The sequence below is a fragment of the Dinoponera quadriceps genome, unplaced genomic scaffold, assembly GCF_001313825.1.
Source record: "Dinoponera quadriceps isolate SergipeBrazil2010 unplaced genomic scaffold, ASM131382v1 scaffold141, whole genome shotgun sequence".
NCBI lineage: Eukaryota > Metazoa > Arthropoda > Insecta > Hymenoptera > Formicidae > Dinoponera > Dinoponera quadriceps.
The window spans coordinates 621,159-633,511 of NW_014554256.1; the positions used below are offsets into that span (position 1 = coordinate 621,159).

At 47.2% G+C, this 12,353-nt stretch overlaps 1 protein-coding gene across 1 annotated transcript in view; it reads right to left on the reverse strand.

The window, feature by feature from the left end:
* The window catches only part of LOC106751589 (protein kibra), a 53,707-nt gene that overhangs the window by 26,370 nt on the left and 14,984 nt on the right, over positions 1–12,353 (reverse strand). The window contains exons 2-3 of the mRNA XM_014632514.1: positions 10,449–10,558; positions 9,703–9,797 (exon numbers count right to left, since the gene is read on the reverse strand). Of these exons, the coding sequence (XP_014488000.1) occupies positions 9,703–9,797; positions 10,449–10,558 (205 nt within the window). The remainder of the gene's footprint in view (positions 1–9,702; positions 9,798–10,448; positions 10,559–12,353) is intronic.

Here is a 12,353-nt window from a genome sequence, read left to right on the forward strand (position 1 = left end):
CCCCCCCCCCTCCCTCCTGAAGAACGCGAATTTATCTCTCCTATTTTCCTCGTTTATTTCTTACACAGCGTAAACCGAAATTTATTTCGCGACAAACGATGATAACCCACCGGATCTCAGCCGTAACGATAATTTTCAGCGTGTCTTCTCAGATTTTCCGACACTCGTAAATATACGTGTCGCATTCTCGGCAAGGTCGTGATTCACAAACCGCGAGCGTTATCAAGATTTCCCCGATACCTCCTCCATTCAGAAAGATTGTTTTATCAAATGGCGCGACGCGTTACGAAAGAATCAGCCGATCGTCGTCGACGATAAAAACGATTCTTTCGTTCCGCGATTCGTTTCGCACCACGTGCCTTCGCCATATCTCTCTCTCTCTCTCTCTCTCTTCTTCTCTCGGTGGATAGGTTAAAGAGCAATGCACTCCGTACATTCGCCAAACAAGTTTGACATCTGTCCGGCTGATCGCGCTTATAAAATATAATGCGGCCGTCTCGTTCGCTCGTACAAAACCGAGAAGTTCAATAACGAATCTCTCGAAGTGACATATTCGGAAAAAAATGTACCGTCTAATCGATTCGAATGTTTGCTTTTAAGAAAGATCGGCTGCGCATTGAGAGAAAAATATAGTTATTTCCGGGGACAACGGCGAATCCTCTCTCATTTTAACCACAAAGATAGTCGGGAAAACGGTTTTTTAATTACTTTTCTAATAAGCCTTATTACAAAATGTCAGTGATAATAATCTTACCGTGCAAATGGTTCCTACAATTTTTGTGGTTAAAGTAAGAAAAAGGGATATTGTTACCCCCGAAAACAGCGGTATTTTTCTCTCGGTGCGATGCTTTTCGCGTCGGGAGAGCGGGCACGATTTTCGTGAGAACCGCGAGATACTTCCGAGGAAATCAGATAATCTCGGGCGTTCCTTCGAGATGATTGCCGGGTGCTGTATCAACGTAGACGCGCACGAACACGTCAAAGCGGACAACGGGGGGATGTAACGACTGCGAATGTACGCCGAGTGTGAGGATCGGGTCGCACAATAACCTCCTTATTACTGAATTTAACGGCGCGACAGCCGGCGTCACGACCACGCGCGGGCATCGAGATGCGATAAGCGACGACGGAACGATACATACCGATCGCAGAACACACCGCATAACGCACCGGAGAAGAACGCAATCGCGAATGTGCAACGAGACGACACACATACCGCCCAAATACATTATCCGTTTCCGTAATCTTCGCATCACCGCGGTATCGAGCCGTCCAAGTTCGAGCGAAAGTCCGAAGATCAGACAACAAGAATGTGGCAAACCTGTTTTTCGGAGATCGCGCTCCACGATTACGTCCATCGTTCTATTTTAACGCGTCACTGGCCGTACACGTCGGCGCGATTTGTTTGGCAATCAATATTATAATATACGAGGGGGACACTTATAGCCAAATCGTATTAGGCGAGATATCAGACTTTGAAGCAATGCCGAATGATAAGTTCGGGATGGGGATAAGAAAATATGTGATATCTAACCCAACGTTGAAACATTTTGGGCGGGTGCCCGAACGAGGCGGCGAAGAAAGGAAAGGATGTGCGCGAAAGGAAAAGAGGAAAGGATACGAGAAGTTCCACATGCCAAAAAAATATCTCGTCGTTCGCCCCCCCCCCCCCTCTCTCTCTCTCTCTCGAAAAGTGCAATTATGTCTCGCGAACTCGCGCGCGTCAACTCTCTGAAATGCACATTCGCGGACAATCGATGAAACAGTAGCCGGGGATCGAAATCTGAAACGCGGCATTTAGGCGCTTGTTATCGCGGCACACACACAATAATCGCAACCTCCTGCATTCCAGTCTCGATAAGATACAGCAGCTGTTCGTGACTCAATTCCACACATGCTTTTACCAGCTGGCATACACAGTGTGCGTGTATGCGCCGGCGAAAATGCGGTGGCCGGAAAATGAATATCGTGACTGGTCGGAGGAATGTTCTTCCGGTATCGAGCCTTACAAATGTTACACATCCCAGCACTGCTGACCCTCTAACAAGGCAAGGTGGATCCGATGCTCTGCTTTGTTCATTTCTCAATATGCAAAAGGAATAAAAGGAGTAAATAATAAAAATAATTAAACATCCCTCAAGAAGAAACACGTGTGCGCGCACGCTGCAAAATAACGTCGCCTCCGACCCCAACCTTACCGTTAGAGAATTAATTAGTGACGTAAATTTCGATTACCCGGGTATGATTAGTCACGAAAAGATCGCAACACTTTTTCTTTCTTCATAAGTTTCAGAACGCCGTACCCATTAGAGGGATTTGTTTCTTAGTAATTCTCAGAAGATACATTTTCTTATCGGATGCGAGATGCGTTGCGAAACTCGGCGGAAAAAGTGTCGCAACCTTCTTACGATCGGTCATGCCCGATTTTTCTGACAAAATAAATGGACCTTCCAAGTTGTCAATTTTCCCCACGATAACGAGTAACGAACGAATTCATTCATTCATTGCAGACCGGTAACTACTTATTTATTATTTAGTCGCCGGGTAATACCCGCGCGTATTGGTACCCGGATGCCCGAGTAGTACCTGCGTGTTTGGTTAGCCGGGTATATAAATACCCGGGTTTTACCAACGGTACTACTTTAACGCCTACTTTTAACCGCCGAGCGAGGAAGCTCGATGCGCGGGAGCGCGCACACACACACGTGTATATTTTCAACGTTACTCGGGGTGTACTTGATTCGATGAAGTCAGTCGGCAACAAATGACGCCGAGACATTAATCGGCTCAATGAATGTCATTGCTAGGATACCATCCTACTTGTTGTTGCCAATGATATAATTCCTCTCTAGCCGGACGTCGAACTCGGGTCCGCGCCATGTAGCCCACGCGGCGCGTCTCAGAATCACGCCAAGGAATAAACCGCTGAGGATAGTTTGATATTCGCGAGGGGTTGGTCTGTCGTCTAAATGAAATCAGAATGGCCAATCGGAGCGCGGAAGCTTTCGGGTGCCATGATGATTGGGACGAACCGAATCTCAAAATCGAACGTTCAATCGTTCAACCGAACCTGAAGAGATTTAAGAATCCGAAAATTCCCTTGGAGAAACGCGTTCAAGTTTTTAGTACGGAAGTTGACGACTGAAGCTGAACTCGGAGCGAGCGATTAAAGTTCACGCTGCCATTACTGCGAACTTTTCAACGGGCAAACAAGGCAGAAGCGAAAGCGAGCGATGTCTTTGTTCTCCCTTTTTACATATCTAACAAGACCTCTCTCTCTCTCTCTCTCTTCTCCGTGTTCCGAAAATTCGAGCCGCGAAGAGAACTCGCTATAAGAACGCGCGAGAGGGGGGGAGGGGGGGGGGTAAAGAGAGCNCGAGCGAGAAGTCGAAACGAAAAGTGAGAGAAAAAAGAAGGCAGACGAGGGAGGGGAAGGAGGGGGCTCATTCGTCGAGTGAGGAACGTGAAATTCCGTCGGATCTCTAAAAATAGTCGGTTACAAAAAGAGAGAGAATAACGCAAGTACGCGTAAATCTGTTCTCCGGATAAAAGCGGAGGCCTATTTATACGTCGCCCGATAGAGACAGAATCCCGATCCCTTTGTATGGTCGTTAACATTCGATCCTTCCAAGAGGAGGGAAGCTGGAGGAATGTGAAAAGCCGCGTGGTCCAGCATTCATCAATTCAAGGAACCAAAACAATAAGGCGAAAAATGGGTTAAATTACTCGAGGGAAACCTCCAACGAGAAACGGAATGAAAAAAGCCGAAGCAAAGAGAGGGGAAGGAAAAGCGCTGTATATGGGCCAGGCTCTACCGATAAGCCGGTCAAATTCTTATTGTCTCGCAGAGCATCGGGAAGAAATTGACGAGAAGGACGGACGGACGGACGGATGGTAGTGCATTCATCCGCTGGTTCCGGTGGGGCGATTGTACGCCCTCGGGAGTCCTCGTGGCTCTTCGTGCGTCAGCTTCGTGGACTGCCTGGGGGCCCTACGAGAGCGTAACACCGGTAGTTACTACGCCAAAAGGGTCTCATGGCGCGAATTATGCGAGAGGGAAAGAGATGGGGAGAGAGGGGCTGTGAAGGGGAAAAATAAAGGAAAGGGTGAGGGCCGTACCGGACGGAGGGAGAGATACCGGGAGCAGGACGTGTCGAGAGAAGAAAAGGAAGAGCGAAATGTCCGAGGAAGACCGAACGAAAGGACAGAAAGATCCAAGGGACCGAAGGAAACCAGCATCTTTTCTTCGCGATGCATTCAGGCATCGAAAGAACCGTGTTAGGACCTTCTCTTTCCCTCCCGCTCGACACCACACATACTACGTATCCTCTCCTCTCTTGCTTGGTCGTGGGGCCCCGGAACCATCTCTCCTGCATGCAGAGGGACGGAGAGGGAGGAAGACCGAGAGGGGAGTCTATGGCAAGCCTGTAGCGGTGTGGACGGTAGAGCAAGGGAGAGTGGGATTCAAGAGGGCAGGAGACATTCCAATCTCTCTTCACCCGCCTGTCTGCCTGCTTGCCTGCCTGCCTGCTTGCTTGCCTACCTAACTACTTGACCGTCTGTCTACCTGCTTGCCTGCTTACTTGCCTATCTGGCCTGCCTACTTGCCTGCCTGCTTGATTGCTTGTCTACTTGCTTGCTTGCTTGCTTGCCTGCTCGCTCAATCGTTCGTTCGAGTAATCGTCCGAAAATCGACCTACGCTACGCGTCTTGAATTCCACACGATTTTAACTATATAAAATCTGTCGGATTATTAACCGGATTAATGTATATTTTGAGTTGAACGACGAAATCTTGCGCGGCTTACGAGGGATCTGCCGCAATTAAAGTGAAACTTAAGATTCGACGCGCAATCAAAGGCGGCAGCTCGTAATAATGTGAGACTGTGTGAAGATGACCATTTGTTTTAATTCTCCATGCTTTCCGACACTTTCTCCGCCCGAATCCGAGAGAAATACGTGTTTACATTTTGGAAAGTGACGGAAAAGAGAAGCGAAATGCAAGAAGCGCAACTGACACAAACGAACCATCCTATGTTTTTACGTTTCTCTACTCGCGAATCAGCTTCATTATAGCAACATAATAATAACAGCAACACCGTACGATCGCGCGCGGACATAAATAATACATCTCAATTATCACACATACGACAACGGGACAAAGTGTTCTCCCGCAATGGCCTCGGCAATTATACAATGACGAGTCACAATGCAGGAATCGAGTTAAAACGTCGAGTTGGAAACGCGCACGTTTTTTAATGCACACGAGGCCGCAGAGAGAAAAAGAGATGGGACACAATAGCAGCGTAATAGTAGCACACCGTGTGCTGCAGATCCAGTTGCAAAGAACGAATCCGCTTTCACATTTATGGAATTCCATTCCACGCCGGTTCCCGCTCGTTCTGCATACCTGTTACCGCAAATTTGTCCCCGGGAATTTTCGCGAGGCCGAAACTACTTTACGACATTCCACGTTGTTCACTCCGCTGGTAACACCTCGAAAAATATTCGAGTGAATGGTACGACCGAACGCATTCCATTCTTGCCGTCGACGACAATGGAAACCTTAACAGTGAACATCTCGCTGACGATCGTCGGCGAGTTTGAAATTAATGGCGTTGTTCTCGCGAGACAGTCATCGCGTTTCCTTATTTCGCCGGTCCCGAGGACGCACGAAAAGCGGGGATCGTTGCGTCTGGTCAGTAATGAGAGGACACGCGAGATGAGGGCTAATGAAAACTGAGATCATCTGTTCGGCGGCTTCCCGTGTCGCAGAGACAGATTCGTGAAATAATGGAAGCGATGGAACGGATCCGAGCGAAACAAACGAGAATACTACTGACGACTGAAATTTTCAAGCGACTTGGACGGAAACTTAATACGTAGCGAGTGTTTACGTGAACAACATGTTTACGCGTGCGTGTCAAGTTGAAAGACGCAGTGACTCAAGTAAAATAATAGTGACTGCGACAATGCAACTTGAAAAACGCAAGATATTTGTGTTCTCTACATCGCGTTCTTTTTTATCGTTCTCTGCAACAGTTATTCTAGTGAACTAAAGAAGCCTTCCAACGTCGTACGTCGTGTTAAGGCTATTGCACCGGTCTTTGAGCAATTTTCTTTCCAACTCCGAAAAGTTAAGCGACGTATCGCGAGAAAAATAAATGAGAACCTTTTCCACGTGCAGTGTACACTATTTTCGCTCAAATATCCCTTGATGTAGTTATAGACGGGTTATACGCTTGGCTAATCACGTTCATCACTGTCGATTGTTCGTAGCGTTTCTTATCGTGGAATAAACGATCAAAAATTGGCACAGGAAACGTCGAGACACGGGCGATCCACAGTGTGCAACAGTCGCATAGTCGAAGGATAGCCGGAAGCAACGGGATATTTAAGTTGAAATATCAAGCGCAAAACGAGTTTTGTTCAGCGGGGAAAAAAATACACGTGCCCCACGTATACTTACATACATGGCAGGCCCGAAAGAATGAAATTCGCCGATCGATCGATCGATCGGTCGGTCGGTCGGTCGATCGATCGAACAAACGAACGAACGTCAAGAACGAATAACAGAGAGAGGGAGCGAAGAAAGTCCGGCACCTGCCTGCGCTTTCGAACGAGATCCGCGAACCGTATGATTTACGGCATCGGGGGGTATTCGCAGTTTCCTCCGGCGGTGTCATAATCGGTTTTGTATCTGTCCGCGCGCGCGAGAGAGCCGACGAGCGGTACAGGCCGGCAAGCGCGGGCAAAAATAAATGGCAATTAACATTCCTCTCGCATCTTGCTGCCTCTCTACTCGGGCAACATCAAGAAGAACCGAGAGAATGAGGGTGAGAGAGCGAGGTGGGAGAAGGAGAGAGGGGCAGATAGAGGGAGAGAGCCGACGAGAAGCGGGAGAGTGGAAGGGAAGAGAGAGAGAGAGAGAGGCGAAGGGATTGGAAAGGAAGGGGAGAACGAGTGGGAGTGAGTGAGAGAGTGTGCGAGTGAGTGAGAGGGAGTGAAGAAAGGTAGGAGGAGAGAAGAGGAGGAAGGAGAGAGAGAAAGAGAGAGGAAATAGGGGAGAGAGAGGAGACGAAGAAGAAGAAGAAGAAGGGATGCGTGAAGAAGCCCACGCGCCTCTTTAGGAGACCGGCAAAGCACAGTCGCTGGATCCATCCGAAAATGTCAGATTCGAGGCTAAGGACGCAGTTGCGCCGCATGAAATCCGTGGAATTCTTGTACCGCGAGGTCGTCGTCGTCTCTCTCTCTCTCTCTCTCTCCCGTCCTCCCTCCCTCCCCCTTCTCCCTCTCTCTTTCTGATGACAGATACAAACACTGATGCAGCGATACTGACCGAGTATACTTTCACCTCAAAAGCCCGATACTTTAGATTGGTACTATCGAAAACAAAACGGCCGGGAACAGGTTGATCGCACAATGGCGTAACTTTTGAGTAAATTCCTCTCAGCCGAGATTAGATCGTAGCGTCTTGGTGTATTCTCCCCTGAACTTTCGAAATTCCTGAATATTACGTCATAATCCGCTCGCAAGGATACCGCGGCGGTCATTCCACAAATCGAATCGAATGTTAGGCGGCAGTTAGTCGTCGGGGGTACTTACGTCCTTTTAAAGAATCTCAGTTACATAATGGTTGCGTAAAAATTGTAGTAAATTATGGGTAATAAATGTGAAATTAATATATATACATACATATATATATATATGTACGACTTGCACCCTTCGCCGATGAATTTTTGGAGTAATGTAAAATCGATCGTATCTCAGATAAAGTGTCAAGAAAGTCCATGTTTCGTCGCGAAACTTTCGATTCTCTTTTCGCGGGAATTCCTCGGGATTTGCAATGCTCTTACGAGAGAAAAGGCGCGGAACGGACTACTTCCCTTATAGTACGACAAAGCAACCGTGTGATCTTTATTCACGAGTTTCGAAAAAGCCCGAAGAAGGACAGGCGCGGTCAGCGGTCGAAATCGCGCATCTCGGATGGGAATGTGTGTGCGCGCGCGTTGTGTGTTCGGAATATTCCAAGAATTCTAAGAACGTGAGAAACTAACTCATGCACACTCTCGCACGCACAGAGAGAGAGAGAGAGAGAGCACATACACAGGCGCGCGTACACACATACATAGTGCGCGATCTCTTGGCAGCGACCTCCGTCGTCTAAAACATTTCATTTCCCACGTACACAAACGCGTACGCGATGCCTATCACGATGCTTCTTAATTATTTGCTATATATGCAAAAGGATGTATCTGCACGCGCAGAGAGAGGGGTGGGAGGGGGAGGATATGCGCGCGTATCTCTCCGGTAAAAAATATGTTTACTCCGAGCGTGCTCGAGAGGCACGGTGAATTCGAGTCTAAATAACTAATTAATCGCCCGGCGACGACACGCACCAATGATAAATTATTTGTGTGTGTCTACGTATCGAAACGACGAGAGCAGCTGGCTGCCGACATCGACGAGAGAGAGAGAGACGACGGGGTCTCCGGACGCTTCGGGATTCCGAAACTAGAATCGCATAGCCTCGGTCGCGCATAGGCAATATCTCTCTCTCTCTCTCTCTCTCTCTCGAAAATCGACGATGACATCATGGCCGCAGTATTTTGCCCGAAATAAATATACCGTACATCGACATTCCTCCCCGTCTGCCCACCCGAGATTCGCGACGCCGTTACCGCCGATAAATATTATTATCGTATCTTTCGTTTGCTCTCGAATTAAAGCTGGCGTACACCTCCTCCCTCCTGGCGCCTCTCTCTTTTTCGCCCCCCCCCCCCCNCCCCCCTCTCTCTCTCTCTCACCTGGCGCACATTCCATCGAAAATTCGTAACGCAGCCGCGCGTGACGTAAGAGCATTCCTGTGCGGGGTCCAGACCGGCGTCACGACGAAATACCAAAGTATACCTCTCTCACCTGCTCTTCTTCATCTCCCCCCTTCTCTCTCTCTCTCTTTCTTTCCGTCAGGAACGTTCAAATTAGCTACCGCACAGCCGTGATTCTTTAACTGCAGACGTTACCTTCTAGTAAGCAAGCTAACTTACACTGTAAATATCACGGATTCATATTATGCGTGTATAGATCCGCGATAAATAATCAGGAAATATCTTTCGAGACAACGAAAGATAATAATGTGATGAACGTTTCTTCCTCCCTCCGACGAGGTGATATTTTACGAGTGCGAAGAATGCTAAGCGCATTATCAGTTCTCGCGTGTTACATCGCTGTTATTCCCACAATTATTTTTGAGACGATGGCAGAACAACCAATTTAGCGATGTAGTGTGCGCAAAAATTCCACACCTCCCAAATGGCACAACCTGTGCGTGCGTGTGTATGTGTGCGTGTGTATGTGTGCACGTATGCCATGTGTACATATAACGCGCATCCTTCCAGGATAAATGCAGGGGGAACGCGGTTAATCGCGTGTTAATCTACGCCGTCGTGCTCGTACACGAGAGTACACGGAATGACCGGAAGTAACATGATTTCTCACGGGCCGACTTCCTGCCGCCCTCGTCGACCCTCGTTGAAATTCCACTGGTTCCCCCCCATCCGTCTGTTTTAATCTCGGTAAAGCGAAGTTCATCGACACGGCGCGATTAACGAGCAATTTCGCTCTTACGCTCGACGGGCGACACTCGAAATAAAACGGTTCCTCGAGATGAAATTTCGTCGGTTTATATAGCTGTTAGACTTACCTCCAATACGTCCTGTGCGGTCTGCAGATATTCTCGAAGCATGGCCTCCTGAATGGCTCGCCATTCTTGCCTTGGATCTTCCAGCTGTGTCGTCTCTGTGAACAATAAACCAACGGCGCGATGTTATTAACCCCTTCCGTACGAATCTTGACATGCCGCGCGAAACGAAATTTAACAAACTTTTAAACAGCATGTCAAGCGCAATTTATTATTTGTAACATTTTATGTTTACAAATACTGTAAAAATTAGATTCATTGTTAAATTTCGTTTCGTGCGAAACTAAGTCATGTATGCATATACAGAGTGTCCCAGACCAACAGGGAGTACGAAGATTAAGTACGGGCATCGATATGTTAAACCTTGAACCTGTCGCTAGGTACAACAGCTGTTATATACTTGTATGTATACTATCTGGAAAAAAATCCTTTACCCTTTGACAAACATATCCATGTTGATCTGGGACACCCATATATAAGTGACTACTTCATTTTTTCGCGTTATCGGTTAATTTCTCGCAAGTACTCTTCAATCGACCGCTATTATTGCTGATGTTAATTGAAGCCGTTTCGTTCGACGACCGAGTGAGAAATCACGCGAAGAGCCACATACGCGCGTGTTATGACACAGATACGCGACATGAAATCTCGAATAGGATGATTTCTCATATCAGAAGTCAAGTCCACCGCGTTCTCAAATCGCAATTGCACTTTTCCAACTAGATAGCAGAAGCAGAGTGAGTGCTTACGATTGACATGATTGATGTAGTAGGCGCCCACGTGTTTATCGTAGGCTTCCTCCCAACCAAGTGGTAGCTCGTTCCCGATACAATCCGCAAACGTCTGGGGCTTAGTAAACCTGAAACGACATAAAAAAAACAATAATAAATAGGATGATCAGGCAACTTGTACCAATGTTGTTACAGGACAATCGTACACGGGGAGAATTTTATAATAAAAAATACTATAGAATCGTTGTAACCGACGACTGGTTGTCCGATTACTGAGGTTTCAAGCAACAAGGAACCGTGTTAAAATTCGGTTTTATAAACACTTGTTGCCTTGCTGTTTGTAAAGTCGAATTATGCCAATTATGCTTTAGAATTCATAACGCATTAACTTAAAAACAAAATAAACACAACAGCGACGAGATTAACAATCCAAACGTTCGAAATAGATAAAATATAAATTTTTCGAAGCAATCAGTGAGGCGCGGTTCATACCAACATTGTCCCATACTTAAGACTTGCCGAAATAACTTCAACTGGCATACTTTATGAATCAAAAGCGGCCGTATATTGTTCTCTTATCTTATCCTATTAATTTGGGGATTATCGGGTCTTTCTTTATCGGCTTACAATTCACACCTTTCGCGCGTTTTCCTTTATCGGAACGGTGTAATGCCGATACAGAGAGATCGGTTCTCTTTCCGACGCGTGATTCACAGTTCCGACGTGCCCTTGGCCTTATCGTGATTTTGTCCCATTATATGACAAGACACAGAAACAGAAAAAGATAGATAAAGGGGAGAGAAGGAGGAAGCGAAAAGGAAGGAGGGGAAGGAAGAAAGAAAGAAAGAGAGAGAGAGAGAGAGAGAGAGAGAGAGAAACGGTGAGGAAGAAGGAGGGTGAGAGTCAGGAATGTACATCGAAGAGCCCAGAGAAGGACCCACAATGTAAGGATGATAGAGAGAGAGAGAGAGAGAGAGAAGGGGGGAGGGGAAGAAGAGGGGGGCAGAAGGAGGGGAAACAAATAGAACACCGAACGCGCGCACTATACACACGTCGACACTTGGCTACGGTATGCCAAGGTTAAAGCGACGTACGGCGAAGTTTAACGAATCGGCCTGCCGATCATCGATCGGATGAAAGCGCGTGCGTGCGTGAACACGCGCGCACGCACTCACTCGCACGAACGCGTGAAATTTCACGTATCTTGCCGAGAACGAACGAGAGCGAAAGTGCGCACTTTCGCGCGCTCACCGTCGTTCTGTTATGCATGTGTCCCCTCGCCGGTTACTCCATAAAACTACGCCGAGCGTGCTCGACGTGAACGCGTTAAGCGTTTCGTACGTTATGCAAATAACGAATTGCGAAAGCGACTGCTGAACGTTTCGCTCCGACATAGGCGACGACGACGCGACGCGTGGATGGATATTACGCGTGTACAGTAAGCGCAAATCGGAAATTGCCGAAAAAACGAACGGGTGTATCGCACAAAGAACGAGGGTTCGCGTCCTTTATCATTCATCGCTCGTTCGTGTCGCATTCGCGTGTCGAAAGCCGCGCTTTCGTTCGTGTGAATCCCTTCGTGTAGTCCATACGCGCGTATCTCACATGGGTAAAAGTATAATGTATATTTTGTCTATAAGAAAACGTAAGTGTTTTGCGATGCTTCACGAGAGACGGCAATTTCGATCGTTTCTCGCGTGTATTAACGCTACGTTAGAATACGTGTGTATTAATATTTTAATAAGGTACATTAGTGCAATTTATGTTGGAATCAGTCTATAAAAATTCTTACGAGGAAGCCGTCAGAAATGTCCCTCACTGATTTCCTCAGGCTTTAGGTACATTGTAAGGCCAGGAAAAAAGAGATATAAAAAGTACAAATGAATACATGAAAAATATGTATGGCTCTTTTTTCCTGCCATA